General features: G+C 53.6%; 7 protein-coding genes across 7 annotated transcripts; 3 read left to right on the top strand and 4 right to left on the bottom strand.

The window, feature by feature from the left end:
* Positions 1-844: 844 nt before the first annotated feature.
* On the bottom strand, positions 845-2,887 carry PG986_013126 (NADH dehydrogenase -like protein; the record flags this gene model as incomplete). Its single annotated transcript, XM_066849348.1, has 4 exons — positions 845-2,136; positions 2,208-2,467; positions 2,528-2,724; positions 2,801-2,887. 4 exons carry the CDS (start codon positions 2,885-2,887, stop codon positions 845-847), a joined length of 1,836 nt encoding a protein of 611 aa, XP_066693491.1.
* Positions 2,888-3,748: 861 nt separating this feature from the next.
* PG986_013125 (NADH:ubiquinone oxidoreductase 20.1kD subunit) lies at positions 3,749-4,475 on the bottom strand (the record flags this gene model as incomplete). The annotated part of the gene is made up of 4 exons (XM_066849347.1): positions 3,749-3,799; positions 3,854-4,165; positions 4,234-4,410; positions 4,467-4,475. The coding sequence occupies 4 exons, from the start codon at positions 4,473-4,475 to the stop codon at positions 3,749-3,751; spliced, it is 549 nt and encodes a 182-aa protein (XP_066693490.1).
* A 703-nt stretch (positions 4,476-5,178) lies between these two features.
* On the top strand, positions 5,179-10,551 carry PG986_013124 (putative SWR1-DEAH-box protein RNA helicase; the record flags this gene model as incomplete). Its single annotated transcript, XM_066849346.1, has 1 exon — positions 5,179-10,551. The coding sequence occupies one exon, from the start codon at positions 5,179-5,181 to the stop codon at positions 10,549-10,551; it is 5,373 nt and encodes a 1,790-aa protein (XP_066693489.1).
* An 809-nt stretch (positions 10,552-11,360) lies between these two features.
* On the top strand, positions 11,361-11,894 carry PG986_013123 (uncharacterized protein; the record flags this gene model as incomplete). The annotated part of the gene is made up of 1 exon (XM_066849345.1): positions 11,361-11,894. One exon carries the CDS (start codon positions 11,361-11,363, stop codon positions 11,892-11,894), a length of 534 nt encoding a protein of 177 aa, XP_066693488.1.
* Positions 11,895-12,539: 645 nt separating this feature from the next.
* Positions 12,540-13,901, top strand: PG986_013122 (uncharacterized protein; the record flags this gene model as incomplete). The annotated part of the gene is made up of 2 exons (XM_066849344.1): positions 12,540-12,695; positions 12,852-13,901. The coding sequence occupies 2 exons, from the start codon at positions 12,540-12,542 to the stop codon at positions 13,899-13,901; spliced, it is 1,206 nt and encodes a 401-aa protein (XP_066693487.1).
* Positions 13,902-14,052: 151 nt separating this feature from the next.
* Positions 14,053-15,928, bottom strand: PG986_013121 (uncharacterized protein; the record flags this gene model as incomplete). The annotated part of the gene is made up of 5 exons (XM_066849343.1): positions 14,053-14,604; positions 14,725-15,060; positions 15,141-15,388; positions 15,515-15,645; positions 15,681-15,928. 5 exons carry the CDS (start codon positions 15,926-15,928, stop codon positions 14,053-14,055), a joined length of 1,515 nt encoding a protein of 504 aa, XP_066693486.1.
* A 400-nt stretch (positions 15,929-16,328) lies between these two features.
* On the bottom strand, positions 16,329-20,754 carry PG986_013120 (uncharacterized protein; the record flags this gene model as incomplete). The annotated part of the gene is made up of 8 exons (XM_066849342.1): positions 16,329-16,399; positions 16,764-17,258; positions 17,496-18,835; positions 18,897-18,995; positions 19,053-19,749; positions 19,800-20,134; positions 20,186-20,389; positions 20,447-20,754. 8 exons carry the CDS (start codon positions 20,752-20,754, stop codon positions 16,329-16,331), a joined length of 3,549 nt encoding a protein of 1,182 aa, XP_066693485.1.
* Between the last annotated feature and the right edge of the window lie 37 nt (positions 20,755-20,791).

Raw genomic sequence — 20,791 nt, 5'->3', positions numbered from 1 at the left:
CGAGCTTACTTACTTACTATGGCGACCGCACCCGACACGACTAAAAAGAGAGAGGCCCCACACTTGTCTTATTCTAAGGCGTTTATAATGAAGGAGCTTGATCCCATAAAAGAAACACTTAATCATCTTTGACTAGGAACCGCTGACAATTGAGATCACTACAGAAAAATGTCAAAAAGTGCAAAAGAAGGGTCTTGCCGGGGATCGAACCCGGGACCTCTCGCATGAAGCATCAGGGTGAACCCTAAGCGAGAATTATACCACTAAACCACAAGACCGAAACCCTCGAATCAGCTAGGCTGATTTGTTGTTGACGATCGGTTACATAGCAGGGTATAAATATCCCAATCAATATCTCAATCAGTGTCATCAATCGTTAAGGATTATGGGCTTTTGAACTTTCAACTCGGCCGTTCGCGAATGATCGGAATTTGAAAAAGGTTAACTTGATGATTTGATTGATGCGACAAAGCCACCGCCACCACCTAAGATAGACAGAAAAGGAAGGACCAGTCTTCGACATTTGGTTAACACAATGAAGTCCTTCCATACAACCAAAAGGCTTCAATCGCACTTCGCCTCAATGAATGCCTATGCAGAAGAGAAGGCCAGTTCAACCCTCAGACCATATCTACCATGTTTTCAACTTCTGTGGTGTTGTGCATGTGAGCGTAACAACCGAAATAATCCTAGACAATGCCCATGTATGTACACCTCGTAATCTTCAACTAGTGATCTGTTAATTCTATGTTGGCATCAAGAAGCCCAGCTAGACCTGCCAATGGGATGCTGGGTGTTGAAAACAGGGCATCTTGCTGGTATGAACCGGGCATTGCAAGTGCGTTTAGTTTGTCATTTCCTCCCCAAAGCCCACTCTGACCTGGGGCGTACTGTGAGGTTCGTTTTGGTCAGCGTTGGATCCGGTTGGAGTCAAGTGCCTGGTCCGTTTGGCCCCCTTGCCGCTGCCTGGCAGGTTAACATCACTACTGTCGCCCATACTCGTGGGCGTGCCAACCTCCAGGTTAGTATGGGCAAGACCAGTGGTGCCGTTCAACTTCTGAGTGAGGTCACCGGCCGAACCGGAAAGCTGGCTAAAGACCCCCGAGAAAGTGCGTGAGCTCGGTTGAGGCGAAACGCCAGAGCTTGCTTCGCGACTGCTGCTCTCCTTGTTTTCAAACAACAGGCCCGGGGTGAAGTTGTCCGACGAATCACCAAAAGCAGCTTGCGAGACCTTACGCATATCCAGATGATCAAGGAGACTTGGCGTGTTGAAGCCTAGTTGAGTAGGTCCTAGCCGGGTTTCCTTCCGAGATTTGATCTCGGAAGCGGGCGCTGTCATTGGAGTGCCTGCTTGGGTGGGGATTGGGCAGGGCTGATTCAATAATGAATGGGTTAGAGGCATCCCCAGCTCCGGTGGAAAACGACTTGTCTTGGTCATGTTGGCAAACAGATCATGGTGAGGCGACTTTTTTGATACCTCTGCGATCAAATCTCCGACAAGATTCTGCCCAGTTAGCGAATTCGGCGTATTGCTTGGCGCTTTCGGATGATGCAGGGCATTCTCAGGATCTCCGTTGACCTTGTTGACGTTCGAGTTGTGGCCGTGAGACCCTGTCTGCTGCAGCTCTGCCGCATGCTGGGACGTACTGCCTGGATTGCTTATATAGTCAGGCATACTGGCATCTGAGCTTGTAAGCTTTCGACGGCTTCTGGACGCTTTCTGCCCTCCGGGCTGCCGAGAACTCAATAAAGGCTGTTGAATGTTGCCGAAGTTAGAAAACGTCCAATCACTGAGGTGCGACGATGATTCCCCATACGGTTGGTAGAAATCATCCATGGAGTTGATGCTGCTGTTAAACAATCCCTTGGATCCACGCTGCAGCAAAGATTGCGTGTGAGGCATGCTTCCGAGGAAGCTGCTTGCCTGTGCGGCTGTCCATCCGGGCATGTAGGCTTCATGGCTTGAAGATGCCGACTTGCAGTTACCATGTTCATTGGCACGGCGTGGGGAATGTATATGAGCCTCCGAACCATCCTTGTGATGTTGTGTCGGGACGGGCATCGACTGGCTCTGAATAGGACTGCGGGACCACATGCTTGGGTTTGGCCAGGCTATTCCTGAAGATTCGAGGATGTCTAGTAACGGAATATTTATTAGTGCAAAGCGCTTGATACTGGAATCTCGACTCGATTTTGTCCCGACTCACCCATGGGGGCGTGTTGGAAAGAGAATGCGATGATGTTCTTCACACGCTCAACTGGAACTGTAAGTGAGTCGCGTGGAAACCCCTCGCTGATGATGATCTTGATGCGTCCAACTTCGTCCGAAGGGTTCCAGTAGTTCTGTTGGAGGAGTTCTTCCTTGAAGCGAGGGAACCGGAGAGGCTCAAGCTCTCCATTCTTGGTGAACTCGAAGCTTCGACTCATGATTTGGGGCCATGATGCCTCTTGAGAGAAAGAAGATGATCTGACCAAATGCCAACTGGTTAGTCCAGAATGGACTCAGCACATACTCGTGATGACTTACGCAACGAGCCGTCCGTCAATGGTCACACGTGCCTCCCATTTGACGAGGTCTAGATGCTGGCTGTAGCTCTTGGTGTATTGGCTAATCTCGGGCTTTCGCCAGTTGTGAAGAGATATGAGGAATGGAGTGCCGAGAGCGAGACCAGGTACGAAACAGGTCAGGATGGGCAGGCCATAGGATCCAGAGGCGAAGGCGAACTCTGGAACGACGGCGTATTAGTATGGATTACATGGCATCCTCGACGTGTTTCACACACTTGCCTGGGTCATGGACGACATGGCATTGCGTCTTGAACTCCTTAAGAGGAATCTTGGACGAGTCCTGGGGGAAGATGAGAATATCCCAATCCTCGTAACGCATCGTGCTCAATGGGTTCAACTGCGTACCAAAATACAGGGCGAAACAAACAAAATAAGAAGCTGGATGACAGAACGAGGGTATGGTGACCCGGAAAGCTTGACGAAAACGTGTCTCGAGGAGTCTGGATGCTGCACCTTGGGTTTGGCAGAAATAGCAGTATGGTACATACATGATGGAACGAAGCTCTCTGTCAAGTGCAAAGTCCTCTTTCCCACGGGAGACGCATGACGGCTGTTGATGGCAGCCACGGATTTTCTGGGTCCCGCCCCTATCAGTCGTGGCTGCCTCTTCTAGATCCCGTTCATATTTGTGCATTTGACATATACATATATACAACAAACACCCAGGTAACCATCAGGGCATTTGGGTTCCTGAACAGTACCTATGCTATTGGTAATCATACGACTTATAGGCCAATAAGGGAAACCGACCCATCTTCGCTATGTCCTGCCGTTGAGGCTTTTGAGCACCCATGGTGAAGGACGTGGAATGGGGATCCGGAATGGCACTCCTGCTTTGACTAAAAGCACGACACCGAGCACGCATGATCAGCCCAATTCCAACGGCCCCTGCTTCATTGATTTGTTTGAATTGATGCCATCATGTCTTGTTTACGCGGTTTTCTACATATTTGACCATGAGGCTGGCGAATACCAGTCGCGATGCGGCATCTTTTCTATATTTCACATAGGGAAGGGGCTGTCTCTAAACGTATACTACATGTAGATCACGCGTGACTCGGGCCATTGATTGCATCCCACGAGCAAATACCCATCTACTGAGACGTCTCAGCAGCTTAATGTTGATGTTTTTCTGTCTAATTCCGTTGTGACTGCACCCAACTCGGTAAATATGTACAACTTAGGCCTCCTCAGCAACCTGGTAGGGCTCGGGGTCTCCAGGAGCTCTCGCCTATGTTTACAGTTAGCATCAGGAATTCAAGGATTGGTGCATTGCCGATCTTACCCTGACGGCGCCCTTGCCACCCAGCTCTCGCTCCAATCCGCCCTCGTACTCGCGAGGATACGACTGCTTGTCGGGATAGACTCGCGATACCATCCAGCAAACACCGAGGAAGACAGCCACGAAGGCACCGAACTGGACAGCACCCTTCGCGGGCGAGACCCAAGTGTATTCGTAAGGGCTGAACATGCCGAGCACGTCGTGATCCTCGTGCACGGGCTCGCCGAAGTTTCGTCGCTCCTGCTTGTCCCACCAGTCGGCATGGGGGTCGCGGAATTGCCTCTTGATCCGGGGAGGGTTAATGAAGCCGCCGTTCTGCCCATTCAAGTCAGTTTCCCGCCGACACGCAACCATGCGGGCGCGCTGTGGACCGCATCACTGACCATGTTGGGATCCTCAGCGTCAGTCAGCTGAGGCGGGTCGGGGTATTTCTCCTCGATGATTGACTTGTCGTTTATCGAGTTGGGGAGAAAGCATCGTCGCTGGATCATGGGTAGTCGTCGGCAAGCCTGTGCTGCAGATCGCAGGGCCGGGGCCTGCGCAATTCGACGAGGGAGCATCTGTGCGACACGAGTTTAGTATGCGGAATCGGCTTCGAAATCCAATTGGGGCGTACCGTGGCCATTTTCGAGCCTCAATGCCTGCCAAGTTGCGTTGAGGTTGGTTATGCTGTTCAACAGGTTGAGGTCATTCAATTGAGTGGTTCAAGCTTTGGTTCGGTTCGATGCGAGCTCTCTTGTGGCCTCAGGCATCCATTTTCCTTCGGGCTGGCTCTCTTTGGCTGTCTCCCCCCCGGCTTTCTGAGGTCGTGCATGCCGTTTTGTGGGCCAGTCAGTACATACGGTCCCCAACTTTGAATTCCCATAGGTTAGGCCCAAGCTTCCACTCTCAAGCCAATTGCAGCGACTGACAGCCCGCCCAGCACAGAACCCAGCAGGTGCTATTGGTACAGCACTCAGGCAAGTACCTACCTAGCAGTAGCCTGGGCCATCTGGGCCTGCTTCTAGTCCAGCACCACTTTACACCCAAAGACGTGTCTGGCAACTCGGCCTGCCTTTTCTCTGCTCTTCTAACCCGCGCGACAAGGCAGCAAGCGCAAAATTTCTAGAGCAACGGGGTCACTCATCAAAACTTTTAGCTGGAGAGTAGCATTTGCAACACATTCGCCATCGTGTCTAACGACACCGTTCCCTGAGCATGTCCAGACTTTGCAGTGATAATCTCTCGGCTCTTCTCTATTCGTAGACCTATTTTTTGTCTCCCCAAATGCCACATTCGTCGAGTTCGAGACCCTCTTGTCCCTCCGAGACCCTGGGCACCACCGCGTCATGGCCGATGCTTCTCCAACTGCTGCCAATGCGCCTGCTCCGGCACACGACCTCGATGCAACTTCGGATTCCAACCACCACGACACCGATTCCGCTGCAGTAAAGAACGAGAGGCTGCAAATCGATACCTCCATCATAGCGCCCAAAGCTCAGAATCCGCCTGGCGATAGCAGTGACTCCGATCTGACTCCAATAAAGTCCGACGATGAATTCGAAGAAAACCCTTTCGCCGAGCCCTCATTGTCACAGGCCACACCAAATGGTCTAAACCACGAAGCAAACGGTGAGCCCGAGGAGGACGAAAGACCATCCAAGCGGCGTAGAGTGTCGACGCCACCTCCGAATTCTCAACAGCGCAAACCCAATCCCGTGTCACCGCCCTGGAAGAAATTCGAGGCTGAGGGCCCGACTAGGATCCTTGACAATGGCAAACGAAGATCTGGCCGCGTCAACATTCTACCTTCAGGCCCGCCGCCTTCAGCGACCAAGTCGCGGCTCACTAGAGGTGCTCAGCAGGACCAGAAGGCCACACCACCAGCCAAGACCAAGCAAGCAAACACCCCCAGGACAAATGGCCACTTGCATGGGGCTCTAAGGTCCGCCTCCGGCAGCAGAGCCGCAGCCTCCAAGACTCCAATCTCTGCCAACAAAAGTGCTTCGAAGAAGCCAGTTACGAGTAATGCCCGATCTGTGCCAAAAACGTCGAGCCGTCGGAGGTTATCCCCGTCACCACCTCATACCACATCCAGACGTACCTCAGCCAGGACACGGCGAAGCTCCCGAACCCGACGCGACAGCTTGGAGGTGCCTATTTACGATGACGAAGATAGTTCGAATGCGCGCCAGACAAAGATTCGGCTACGCGTCAAGTCCGCATTTATACCCATCGTTCACCCCGCCCAAGTCAATGTGCTGCCAGGCCAGACTGTAGCTCGACCCAAATTGGGGGAAGATTTCGCCGATTTTCTGCAGAAGGCGCCAACCATAGACGTCCACGAAGGCGGGTGGCAGGACTTGGGCGACGATGGACCGTCTTATACCGATGAGCAGGCCGAGAGAGATGCCAAGTTACTTGCGCGCGTGGAAGAGGAGGCTAGACCTGGTGGACTGCTTGATGAAGTCACCTGCGCTGCATTCGTTCCGGAAGCGGCTGAAGAACCTCCCCGACAATGGGCACATATGGACCACTTGCTCAAGGCTACGACCAACTTCAGAAAGCTTATGCTGATTGAGCACCACCGACACAGAACGACAGCGCGGAAATTGGCGGAGGCTTGTCGAGATGAATGGCTCCGGAGACAACCCAAAACAGCCGAACAAATCGAAGCCGAGGCAAGAGAGGCTTGGGCAGCACGATACAAGACTGTGGTAAAAGTACTCTTTGGTACCTGGGAAAATGTGCGAGTCGAAATCAACCGCAGACGTTTGGAAGAGTGGGAGGCCGCTGAACAGAAACGCGTGAAGGCGGCTCTGAACGAAGCCGTCAATATGTCGGAGCTCAAGCTTCAAGCTCGCCGGGCCCATTTTGACTCTGAACTTGTGTCTGATGAGGACGACGATGAAGGCGACGATGCTACAGATGAGGATGACGAGGACAACGAGGATGAAGAAGACCTTGGAGACGAAGAGGATGCCACAGCAGCTGACATTGGTGATGACTTGCAATCAGATAATGAGTCCGAAACTCAAGGGACCTTTGGTCGCGACGAAGACAACATGACCTCATCGGACGATGAAGACGACGCGAAGTCCGACATATCAGATGCTCAATTGACTCAAGAGCAGCTGATAGCAAAGTACGCCAACGTACCTGATCTACCACGTGATGAGCGAGATGCTGAGGAGGATCGAGTCGACGAGGCGACACGCGCTGGAGTTGCCGACGAAGACGAAACAAGTGATGAATCTGTCGATATGGACGATGATCTTGGCTCAAGCGATGATAATTCAGAAACCGATGTCAACGATGGGTCGGAGGATGACGAAGATGAAGACGAGGAGGAGGAACCCGCAGGTCTTCTCGGATTACTTTTCGGCAAGTCTGAGTTGAAGAAACTAAAGACCGATGCCGACGGCGAACGATTAGACCCGCCTACCGACGACGTTGAAATGGGAGACGCGCCGCCGCCAAACCACAACGAGGCTGATGAGCAACCCAATGGGATCGAGGCTGCTGACGAGACATTGGGCGATGCGTCTCTTGCACTGCAACCAGGTCATGACGACACAATAGTTGAAGCGGAGGATATGGGATTGACCTCCCATCAGACGACGGAAGCTGAGACGTCACAGCTGCAGTCAATGCAAATTGACCCGCCCAGTAATCCGTACCAAGCCAACACGCCTAATGCCATGGCTACGATACCAGGACCCCTCAATGCTCAGACTGTCGGTGATGAGATTGTTGACGCGGTCAAACATGGACAACCGGAAAACGATGTTGACTTGACTATGATCGGAACCGGTGACGAGCCGCTAGTTATTCGCAGTGTCGAAGCTCCCACCACTTCTGTCGCTGCGAATGTCAGCCCCGGCACAGATGTAGTAACCAACATTGAAAGTCGGGACCCTAGCCAGTCCCCCAGAACCTCGGAGACGAAGGTCACAGATGCCGACACGGCTTCATCTGTAGTCAAGTCTGGTCTTAGTAGGTCTTCATCGCCAACGGGCCGCACACCCAAGACCGAAGTACCTTTCTTGCTCAGAGGGACACTTCGCGAGTATCAACATTATGGCCTGGACTGGCTCGCGGGCCTTTATCGTAACAAGACGAACGGCATTCTCGCTGATGAAATGGGTCTCGGCAAAACGATTCAGACAATTGCACTGCTGGCGCACTTGGCTTGCCACCACGAAGTTTGGGGCCCTCACTTGGTGGTTGTTCCAACGAGTGTGATGCTAAACTGGGAAATGGAATTCAAAAAATGGTGCCCTGGCTTCAAGGTCCTCTCTTATTACGGCAGTATAGAGGAGCGGAAAAGGAAACGTCAAGGATGGAAGACAGACGACATGTGGAATGTCTGCATCACATCGTATCAGATTGTCCTTCAGGATCAGCAAGTCTTCAAGCGTCGAAGATGGCACTACATGATTCTCGACGAGGCTCACAACATCAAAAACTTCAAGTCCAAACGATGGCAGACATTGTTGACATTCAACACACAAGCCCGCCTTTTGCTGACCGGAACGCCCCTCCAAAACAACTTGACGGAGCTTTGGTCCTTGCTATTCTTCTTGATGCCTTCGGAGAATGGGGTCGGAGGGTTCGCGGATCTTGCCGAATTTCAAGACTGGTTCCATAAACCGGAGTCCCAGATTCTAGAGAGTGGCAGGGAGCAGATGGACGACGAGGCTCGAGCCATTATTGCTAAGCTTCACAAGGTCCTCCGGCCTTACCTGCTTCGTCGTCTGAAGGCCGATGTTGAAAAGCAAATGCCTGCCAAGTATGAACATGTCGAGTTCTGTCGGTTGTCGCGAAGACAACGCGAGTTGTACGACGGGTTTCTTGCCCGAACCGACACGCGAGAAGCGCTGGCGTCAGGCAACTACATATCCGTCATCAACTGTCTGATGCAACTTCGAAAAGTCTGTAACCACCCGGATTTGTTTGTCGAACGACCGATTATGACATCCTTCCGGCAGCGCGGGTCTGTGGCTGCTAACTTTGAGTTCACCAATCGTCTGGTGAAAGACAAGCTCTTGGCAGAAAAGCCGATGAGTCTCGTGAGCCTGAGTTTCCTCAACTTGTTGCCATCCCATTCTGAGAACCTCTCTGGTGCTGTTTGCGACCGAGTTTCCCAGTTAAGCTCCCATCGCTCGCTTATGGATCTAAGAGAGGCTCAAAAGACACGAGCTCAGTCTGCTTATTCGAATCTTGACCCTTCTGCTGTTGAGTCCAACATTGTTTACCTCGAGAGCGCAGCTCGCTGGGGCAGGTTCGAGGAACTGCAACATTGCGTTTACATCAACGCTCTTCGCCGGCAGCAGAGGCCAATATACGGCAAAAACCTGCGGGACTTCCTAACAATCGGCATTGACAAACGGCCACACAAGCCCCGCCCCAGAGTCCCGGCCAAGATCATGGGTTGGTTCGAGGAAGAGTCGCCCATTCTGCGCTCCATGGTGTTGGATCTTGACCAACGTGCGGCGAGCATGAAGACAACTATCTCCACCTTCGCGTGCATCACGCCCGCAGTCATCACGCGAGATGCTGACCAGTTCATCCTGGGCTCCAAGGGCGTCCAGGTATTTGACGAGGAGAACCTTCGACTCGCCGCCCCGGTTCGGCATGCGCCTTTCATGCCCAAGGAAGCGCCCATTGACCCATGGCATGAGGCCCGCATGCGCTTAAGCATCCAATTCCCTGACAAGCGGTTGTTACAATACGACTGCGGCAAATTACAGGCATTAGACCGTCTTCTGCGCAAACTTCAATCTGGCGGGCATCGGGCCCTAATCTTCACGCAAATGACAAAGGTGCTGGATATCCTGGAGCAGTTTCTCAACATACACGGCCACAAGTATCTTCGTCTGGATGGTGCTACCAAGGTTGAGCAACGACAAATCTTGACTGATCGGTTCAATAACGACAACCGCATCCTTGCTTTCATCCTGTCTACTCGATCGGGAGGACTAGGCATCAACTTGACTGGTGCTGATACTGTTATTTTCTACGACCAAGACTGGAACCCAGCCATGGACAAGCAGTGCCAGGATCGATGCCATCGTATTGGTCAAACCCGCGACGTGCACATCTATCGTCTGATTTCAGAACACACCATCGAGGCCAACATCCTACGCAAAGCCTCACAGAAGCAAATGCTGGACGACGTGGTCATCCAAGAAGGCGGATTTACTACTGATTATTTTAACAAAATGACGGTGCAAGACGTCATGAAGGATGTTGTGGATGATGCTGTAGAGGATGTCGTTGGAGATGCCATGGATCGCGTGTTGGGAGGCGCCGAAACAGGAGGCGAACGTGCTGTTGGCCGAGTTCTCGAACAAGCGGAAGACCGTGAAGATGTCGCAGCCGCCCACGAAGCCGAAAAGGAGATACAGGAGGACGAGGCCGACTTTGACGACAAGGCTCCCACTACTAGCGCTTCAGGAACATCAAGCACGAGACAGGGTACACCAGCTACCAGGGACGCGTCGACTGCCCCGGGTGTCGGACGCTCGAATCTTGGATTGTACGAGCAATCTGCCGACGCCGTGGAAGCTGAGCTCAACGCATGGGGCGAGCAGATGCGGAATATCGACGATTTCATGCTCGGGACGATGGGGCGCATGTTAGCAGGCACACCTCTGGAGCTGCCGAAAGACAAGAAAAAGGGGAAGGCCAAAAAGGGGAAAGACACGAGGAAACGGTAACGGCAGCCAGTGAGCCAAGGTATTACGATAACTGTATTATACGAGTGTGAGAAGCGTGGGTTATTGTCTTTTTTTTTTTTTTTTTTTTTAATTAATTAACTGTGCCTCATCATTAACCGCAAGCGGCGGTGCTTGCCTTAGATGGGCGGGCTTTCTTTCGGGGAAAAACGGAATGGAAGGGTGCTCCCTCTGAAAAGGGGTCAGAGAATCGAGCCCTAGACTAAACCAGCATTGGGAACAGGTGTTCGGGAGCGTGTGTTTGGCATGGCCCAAAATCATCCATGGGGCGTATAACAAAATGGAGAACTGTACTGTACATAGCACACCAAAAATGACAATGAGGCAGCTCATGCGACCTATCTACTCATACAACGACTCTTCCACTTCTGCTGGCTTGTTTTACCCAAGTTATCTTTGCCCTGCACTGCCGTGTAAACCGAATATCATTTCACGCACGCAGTCCTTTTGCGAATAGGACTTCCCACATGATCTGAGCGATGCATATGGTCGTCGGCAATCATGAAGCAGCGGGAGGGGGAGTGATTACGACAGTTGTGGACGCAGGGTATCATCGGTACGATTTTCAGGCCCTTGCTGTGCAGCTCCCTGTTTGCTGTCCATGCAGATAAAAACATGGACCCCACCCTCTCTGCCCCTAAACTGTTACAGAGCTTCCGGTTAAGTTGGCCTTTTCATTCCCACGAAAGGGATGTTAACCCGAATCACAAAAACTACCGGTCCTCGATACCATTCTGTGCTGACTCTCAACGGTAACCCGCGAGCTCTTAAGCAAAGAGACTGGTAGAACGATGGATACTGCCCAAGCTTCTAAGAGAAAGCGAGAGCTGGTGGATGGTGATGCCGATGACGGCAATGCAAGCGACGTGCAGACCCACGAGAGGGCGTCGGGGAAGCGTGCTTGCCGTGTAATCAAAGAGGAGCCAGACGAAGTCCGAGGTGTATTACTGTCCCGACCGGAGCATCCCCAAGACAACTCTCCCGTCAAGGAGAAAGATTCTGTCAAGAAAGAAGAGGAACCCGAAACGGGCCGCAATAGCCTCGTCACCCCACCACCGTCCCAGCCCGAGTCACCGCCGTCGCCGCCGCCAAAATACTGGCACCCCGCCTTCCCCGACCGGGCCGTGCGATGCCGGTACTGCCAGCGCACCGACAAGGTGCTCCGCGTGCCGGCGGCGCGCTCCAACACGTTCAACGGTGGCCGCGTCCAGTTCACCTGCACGGTGGGCCAGTGCTCTTTTTACTCTGGGACCGACGTGAAGTTGGCGGACAAGGCTGATCTTGAACTTGCGGTTAGCCGAATGGTGATTAGGGGTTCCATTTAGCGTGCAGTGTCCTTATGTGCGGTTGTTGCATGTGTGTGTTTGTCTAAATAGAAGTTACCCAACTTGCTGACTCGTGGTTGCGCCAATTGGTGCTGGCAGAACACGGGGCGATTGCGAAACCGGCCCCAAAACCATGTCCGGCGGCAGCGAAACGAACATCCCCCTCCGACACTTGGCGGCCTACTTCACCTGATAGCGTTTGGCTCGGGCTCAGCATAGCCAAGAGAGGGACGTTTCTACAAAAGTTTTGGGAGTTTATCCATTGGACATTTGATCACTTCCTCATAAACAAACCAACCCCGATTCTGGTGGTGACATCACCCCGCGGCGGTGCTACTTGGGCCTGTGTGGGGGAGAAATCGTCGAAAGATTGAACATGGCGGCCCACCATGTAACAACCCCGGCAACTGTAACCTGGCCCACCATCTCCAAGGCCCCTACGAGTCTCCGACCCCGCCATGCCGAAGGAGAAAGCCGTGATCGAACCACCACCTCGGAGCCGATATTGAGGCCAATCATGAGTAGAGTTTTCTTTTTCTGTCTTGACAGCCAGTGACTGCCAGTGGTCCGTGTCTCCTTTTCCCGCACCTTCTAACATCTCCTCAAGCTAGTTCCTACAAAGCGGGGACTTGAGTCAACATCATCATGGCGCCGCCTGGCCAAGAAGAACTCGTCGCAGAGTCACAGACCTTCCGGGAATACCTCCCAGACCTCACCACTCCCCGGTTCACCCGCATAGCAGAGTGCGATGCCTACTCTCATGCCGCCGAACTGGTTGACCACCAGCGACCCCCCATGGCTGTATGCTCTGTACCAGCACTGGCTGAAGCTCCTCAAGGAGCCATTTCGCGGCGTGACCAATGACGGTATCTTTGGACCCTTCTCCCTGACTGTTACCAAGAATAACGCGATGACTGATGCTTCGAAACAGGCAGTGTTCGCCCTGGGCTTTTCCAGCCCCGCGATGAGGGTGTCCCCATCGCGGACATTGTCAAGGCCACAAACAAGGTGCTGGAGCAGCTGACAGACGCCCAACGGCAAAAGACGCTGTTCCACATCGACTCGCCGCAGTGGCGCACCTGGTCGAACCCGGAGTTCCTCCTGTCCGACAAGGGCGTCCGCCTGGACCAGCTGTCCGATGCGCTGCGGACCGACGTCCTGTCCGTGCTCGAGGCCGCCCTGAGCCCCGAAGGCTACGCCAAGGCCGTCTCCGCCATGCGTGTGAACCACTTCCTCGGCGCCCTGGTCGGCGCCCCCGCCGTCATGAACGAGTTCTCGTACAACTTCTGTGTCTTCGGCGAGCCCGACACGCAGGAACCCTGGGGCTTCAGCTTCTACGGCCACCATCTGTGCCTGTCCGTCTTCCTGCGCGGCGCCCAGATCGTCGTGAGCCCCTGGTTCACGGGCGCCGAGCCCAACCTCATCGACGACGGGCCCTACAAGGGCACCCGCATCCTGCACGAGGAGGAGCGGCTGGGCCTGCAGCTGATGCAGAGCCTGGCGCCGGAGCAGCAGGCCGCGGCCCGCACCTACGAGCACATGAAGGACGACAAGATGCCCAAGGGCCGCTGGAACCACGACGACCAGCGCCACCTGCTGGGCGCGTACCGCGACAACCGCGTCGTGCCCTACGAGGGCATCGTCGTCGGCTCGCTGCCCTCGGCGCAGCAGGAGACCGTGTCCCAGATCCTGGAGCAGTACCTCCTGTACCTGCCGGTCCGCGCGCGGGAGCTCAAGCTCGCGGACTGCCGCGCCTGGTACCACGAGACGTACTTCTCGTGGATCGGCGGTCACGGCGCCGGGGACCCGTTCTACTTCCGCATCCAGAGCCCCGTCGTCGTCGTCGAGTTCGATCACCACTCGGGCGTCTTCCTCACCAACCAGGAGCCCAAGCGCTTCCACATCCACACGCTGCTGCGTACGCCCAATGCGGGCGATTACGGGATTGCGCTCCGGGGGTTGAAGAGGGAGGGGGAGGTCAAGCAGGAGTTTATTTGGGAGGGTTAAAGGGGCGAACAGCCCATTGGGCCAGGTCAACTTGCGTTGGATTGGATCAAATACTAATACTAGGTGATTGCCCACATGTACTGGAAATGGGTATCTTATTGTATATAGGACGCTTTGATATCAAATGGAATCCGTCAAATATCGTGCAGTGTTACCACCCTGCAACCCCGGCACCAAGGAGCAAGTGGTCCAACGTTTCGCCAGCTTGTGTAAGTGTAAGACTTATAGCCCCTGTAACCTGTTGATGCACGTCATACGACCCCTTGCAGAACCGGAACCCAGATCTCGTGTCATCCGTCGTTGTCAAGTTCACAGTCGCCGTTACAATCTTGGGGGCCAGCGTCAGGGGCTGTTCTATGGGGGCTGCCACCTGAACCACCAACACCTCTTCCTCGAGACCGCTATCGGCGGCGCTGGCGACGGTAAAGGAGGCTGAGATCCCCGTCGCGGATGACATACTGGGCACGAAGAAGGGCCGTCCTGCACGGCTGATCGGGAAAGTCTGCGCTGTCATATTGTCGCCGGATACAGCGAATGACGTAGCATCCCCGATTGCACTGCTTGGGATCGAGAACGGGTAGAAGTAGGTATTGCTCATCCCATAGGCAGTGCACCCCTTCTCGGGCTCCGGGCGGAGGGACGTCACGAAATTTCCGGAAGAGAGCGTAACCACCTTTGGAATTGTAGGCGCGCCCCAGAGGACCTTGAGGTGTAAGTAAGCGTTGGGCTAAGATTGCAAGCCGACAGAGAAGCGAAAAGACCAACCCTGATGCTTCCAGACAGCACGAGCCCATCAGCCTCCCCCATCAAAGTCCCACGTCACATTGATAGGCTTGATGGCCATCGGCGTGATGGTATCCCGCAGCTGCACACCCGACGGCACGGTATCGATCATGCGCCCGAGGAGCTCGGCGCAGGTGTCTTGGAACGCCTCGGTGGTCATGTCGTATAAGCTGCGCATGGTCTGGTTCCCGTCGCTCTCGTACAGCCGCAGGTCGGAGCGCGCGGTCTCGTTGAAGCTCGTGACGAGCGGCCCGCCCCGGCTGCCGGTCGAGTCGATGTACTCGTGGACGACGAGGGGGTCGAAGGCGCCGCGCGTGCTGTCGAAGTTGGAGCCGCCGTTGGTGTTGGTCGGGGTTACGGCTCCTGGGCCTACTACCTGTTTGAGTTACAGTCAGCGCGCAGTGAGGTGGGTAGACGATGTCGACGTCTGAAAAGGGGGCAACAGTCAACACGTACCTCTGGGAATCCACCATGATGTACCGAGCCCAGGCTGTGTCCGCAAGCTGTCAGTGCAATGAAATCCTGTTTATTGAACCCGGCTCTGCCGAACTCCTCTAGCGTCTCGTCGACGCCGGTCTCGGGCTCCGGCACACCGGTCGTCGGGTCTGCGTGCAGAGCATCGATGCGCCCAGGCCGGTAGGGAATAGCCTTTCCACCACACAGGTGAACCGACATGACGGTTCCCAAAGCGATGAGATCCGACACTAAGGCAGAGACGTGAGTTAAATGCAGAATGTGGAGATGAAACGAAGACAGCTACTCATTCATCGTCCCCTTACACGGCTGTTGTTTTGCTTGAGGTACTAGGAACATCATGTAGACAGACTCACTAGAAACGTACTCATTCACAAACGGCCGCCAAAACGTAAAACTACCATCAAACGCACTCCCCTTATTCTCAGCACGCGCAGTCTCGAAGCCGATGGACGCATCGATACCGCCGGTAATGGCCCCGGCCTCCCTGACTTGGTATCGGCAGTGACGAAGTCATGGAACGCGACGCGGAGCCACTGCGCAGCCGTGGTACGGCCCGAGTTCCGCGACGGCTCGCCGACCTCGGTCACGTAGTTGGTGCAGGGGCTGACGGCGGCCGAGAAGTTGGCGGCGCGGGCGCCGCCGTGGTCGATCAGGAGGTGCTCGAGCAGCGCGGCCTGCGGGCTCGGGTAGAAGAACATGGCCCCGCCGCCGTTGCCGCCCAGCAGTAACGGCAGCAGAAGCAGGAGAATGGAGGATCGGAGGGGCATTTTTTCCCCCCGCTGGGAGTCTTTACAGAAGCGCGTATACATCTACGAGGACTACGAAGTGCTGCTAAGTCGAGGGGACACAGAACGAACACTGGCTTTTCTATTCAGAATTATCAGCACCTTTTAGTCTAATACTGTCCACCTATATAACCCCCAGATATATGTGTCATCTGGAGCGAAAGGTCGCAAAAACATGATACGTTAGGGTGTTCTCGCTGAGTAACGATCAAGACGATGTGGCAACTAACAAGCACCAATCGACGACATTCTCCATGCATTGGGTCGCAGTAGTACGCACCTTCTTTCAATGCACCTACCTTCCTAATTGGGCACAGTTTCTGCAGAGTCCCGATCATGTTATATTGCTGCAGATGCTGACTGAAGCTCTAGGGCTCGCTTATCAGCCAGCGAACCAAGACCCCTCTTCATCCACAGTCTGGACCATGATGGCCGCGATGACTGTTGCTTCAACTATGAGCACGTTCATTAGTAGAGTGGATGGGTCCCTTGCTATCCCAGAGGCTGTGTCGTATGCGACGATCATTGTGTATATAAGGATTCCATACAGCACTAGTGTCAAGCTTGTGATGGCTTCACATCATTCCAGTCGCTAATATGGCTCGTTAGAAATCGGGAGCTCGTTCGTAGAAAAGTCACGTTGGAGCTTACTGTAAAGTATCGTGTGTAATACAAAAGTGCAGTAGATCAATTGATCGCTTGCTTGCCGCCCCCGTTCTGAGTGTCATGTCTGAGTTGTTTCGCCTCGCACGCTTGTTCCGTCCATCTTGGCGCTTCCAAGAACGACGCTCTGCGGTCGACCAGTCTCCTCACCAACCTTCGACCGAAGCTCCTCCATCAGACGTTCCATATGCTCCCCGGATGATGCGCGCCGTGGAAGGGTGATGCCGTTTTTCTGCTAGGTCTAGTGCGATATTCTCATACCTATCCTCAGCCAAAACGTCGGCACCGTGGGACAGCAGGAGCTCCACGCATTTGTCGCGTCCCCACCAAGCGGCAAGATGCAGTGGTGTGTTCCGACTTCGATCGAATATGTCCACAGCAACTCTTCTCTTGAGTAGCGCCGCCACTGCATCCACGTGCCCCTTTTCCGCAGCATAGTGCAGCGCTGTACGGCGTTTCTCGAGGTACCGGCCATGGATGTCCCAGCTTGCTTCGATCAGTTTCAGAGCCGAGGTCTCAGCACCGAAAAAGATCTGCTCCACGACAGCAAACGGGTCCTTTTGCGCGTTATGCTCTTGAAGGATCGACACCAAATCGCGGTAGTCATTCGTCACTGCCACGACAAAGACATCTGAAAGTCTCTCCAGGCCTATTCATTTCTCTAAAAGGAGTTTAGAAGTATCGACATGATGGCCGGAAATAGCGAGTGAGAGGGCTGGCCCTCCTGGCTCAGTTTGGCATCCATGCTCGAGGAGAAACTGCACGCCAACAGTGCTTCCGGAACTGCAAGCTTTCAGTAACCCTCGGTATCCAACTGACTGGATGTCAGTCCCCTTTTGCAGAAACATTTCCAGGAGTTCCACGTCTCCATCAGCTGCTGCTTTACCGAAAGCCTCAGCTAAAGTGTCGGTGCTGCCATACCCGTTGTCCAGCAAAAGTACGACGAGCTCCGTTTTCTTTAGGGACGTTGCGCGATATAGGGGCGACGTCACCGATGTTTCTTCCTGATGGCGACTTCCAACCTGAAGGCTTGCCGGCAGCTCTGAACGACAAGAAATCAAACCCTGGACTAGTTCATTGTGCCCTGCTGTTACCGCGTAGAGCAAAGGGGTCATAATCAATTCGCCCCCATGAAGTCCGTATTTCTCCGCATGTTTAATTTCGTGATGACATTCCATATCTTCATAGTTCGCTTCATGAAGATCGTCAACGAGTTCCGGCCAATTGTATATGCAGATCAGCCATAGTGGCGTTGGGGGCACATCGACAGGATCCCACAAATCGGGGTAGTCGGGTTTATCCTCCACATGTATCAAGAGACGACACCAAATGGTGAATCCAGGCGCGACAGTCCTTTCTGCGCTATCAACTAGGAATAGCTTTGAAAGCTGTCGGAGATGAGGCTCTGATCTCAACTTGTTGCTGGCCGTCATGTGATATGGCCAGAAGGTTACTGCATATCGGGTGGCCAGGACCATTGGCGACTCAAACACATCGTCGCCAATCGCCTCACCACCTTTTACAATGGCTTGATCTTCGGCACTTGTTGTAATTAGCACCTCATCGCTTGTATCTCTATCCCGTGGGTCTTCATCCGATGACGGCTCTTCATCGCTGTGGTCGCCTGCAAGAGGGTGGTCCAGAATCCACCGTCCTGCATCGTCCATCGCCACCTCTTCGGGCGTTGAAGGGGCACGGTCGATTGGTTTTTGGGGGTTGACCAGATCTCGACATCTTTGAGTTCGATCAAGACCTAATCTTGTCGCCACTGAAGCGATTGCTTGCAGCTGTAGAAGGGACGCTCTGGCAAGGGCGGCATGCCCGTCCCCAGCCATCATGGTGGTTACCTGTCGCTTCTGGAGGTGTTCCAGGAACTCGCGGACTGAGAGGTGTGCAAACTGGAACGAGTCGCTGCGACTTACAATGAGGTTCGAACACACATCCACGATCTCGTGGCTGTCATAGATGATGCCTGGATCGTCCGAGAGTGCTATAGAGGCAAACCTGGAAAAGGACTCGAGCGGAATCGTCTGCTGCGCATAGAGGAGCCATTGGAAAGTGAAGATTGCAAGCTTGGCTGCGTTTTCCCCAGATGCAAGAATTTGCTGGTATACTTCCCAGTACGCACCCTCTAATGTTTCCGGTAGGTGCCCGAGTCGAGCTTTGATGTCCGCAGCGACTTTGAGCTTGCGCAAAGACTGAATCTGGAGCTCAACCCAGCGAAACCTGCACAGTCATTAATGCTGGTCTGTTCAGTAGTGGTTCAAATACGTCTTGGAGTACTTACATGCCTTTGGCCCCTGATAGTAGTGTGTCGGAGATCTTCTTGCGAAGAGTAGCGGGTAGCTTCCCGCGCAAAAGCTTCGCTTTTTCCAACTGATCTATACTGCGATGCTGTCAATAAACTTGTCATCAGAGGGCTTTATTCCAGCAGCTTTCTTACATGAACGCCTCGATATCTATTGCATTGTCATCTGCCTCAATGTAGACATTTGGGGATCCCTGCAACGACAAAGCTATGTCGGCATTATCTCTACTGGAGATGAAGATCTTCACCAGACTGGTAGACTCCTGGATTAGCTCGCCGAGTGCGTCCATGAGCTCTTGTCGATCCTCTCCATCGACTTCATCAAGGGCATCAACGACGATTGTGACAGCCGGGTATTCGTTTGATAGCTCTGTCAGCACTCTGCGACAGTCGTCGACAGTCCATGATTGATCCTCGAATCCGATGTAGTCATCAAGTGCATCCTGATACTGGCTTACTACAGGAGGCAACAGTGGTTTGCTGGGGTCGACACTTGCTAGCTGACGGACCAAGCTTGCTAGGATCGGTTGGCAAAGGGTTCGAAATGGCTCTGAAGGATTCCGCATGCAGTAGAAGAAGGCGATATGCTCTGAAGCCTTCAAGTCGTCAACCACCAAAGTTGCTAATTTCGTTTTGCCAGAGCCAGGGATGCCGTGTAACCAAAGGACCGACGAGCTGCTGGACGCTCTCCAAGAAGTATACACTTCCTTGTTCAACAACCACTGCCTAGAACCTGGAAGACGGCCTTGGGAGGCCACTTTGTGGTGCGTGGCATATGGAATTGTTGATATTGCTCGAAGAATTTTGACCCGGGACTCACGGTCTAGTTTATCTTGAATCTGCCCAAGCTGTGCACTGATCCGGGATATTGGTCGCTCAAACTCTTGCAGGATTCCCGAAGCTCGACAAATCGCGAGGCGTTGTTCTCATCCAATTTCGACTGCTTTTCCTCCATATTGGCTATAGGGAGTGCCACGGCCTCCGACTTTTGAGCTTCTGCAAGTTGGGCGAGGCGGAGTGTCTCGACCTGGGCCTCTTCCAGACGGCGAAACTCGCCCTCCAGGTCTGCCTTAGTCTTTGCAGTACTCTTGAGGAAGCGAATCACGGTCCCTGTGCGGTAATAGCGCATGACTCCTGCCAGGTACTGGAGAATGGTGGCATACAGTCTGATCACAGATGCCGAAAGCTGATAAACCACGGATTCCGGGCTTATGGCACTGTGCGATCGAGATCAATTGGTTGCTCGCTATTCAAGACAAACAAACTACCTTTGCTGATTCAGATATAGTTGCTCAAATATCTGAGAGCGACCAATGATGTTTGTGATTTTCTCCAACGCTGTCAGCGTGTACGCGAAGATCTCAACATCGTTAACCGCAGCTTGCATGAACAGTTTGATCGCAGCCCAGGGCAGAGCAGCGCCTGTCGGGTCATATTGAAGTGCTAGGCTGCCAATTGCCTTGAGGTTGCGTCTTAATTAGTAATTAGAAGAACGAACACGGTAATGCAGGCTGGTACTTGCCATGAACTTGTTAACCCAGAGTGTCATTTTCTCCAACACATCGCGGATGATGATGGTACGGCCCTTGACTGTGACCTTCCACCGCTTGTTCAATGGCTCTTCTTTCTTCGCCTCTGTTGCTGCGAGGACATCTTCAAGTATGCCGAGAGGGTCTTGTCCGGATGATGGCTGCGCTATGCCAAACTGCTCGCGATCATCATCGCTCAGGCTTTGGACAGCCTGGGCCCATTTGCTGTTGCTGATGGCATCGCGAATCTGTATGTGAGTGGCCCGAGGCTCCTCACTGCCGTTCTCGGACTCTAATGCTGCGGTCATGGCCTCCATATGACTATTTCGAAGGTATAGCAACCGT

The sequence above is a fragment of the Apiospora aurea genome (genome assembly GCF_038362705.1).
Source record: "Apiospora aurea strain CBS 24483 chromosome Unknown utg000009l_segment0_segment0, whole genome shotgun sequence".
Taxonomy (NCBI): Eukaryota; Fungi; Ascomycota; class Sordariomycetes; order Amphisphaeriales; family Apiosporaceae; genus Apiospora; species Apiospora aurea.
Note: the sequence above shows the minus strand (reverse complement) of the source record. Positions and strands in the feature narration are given on the sequence as shown.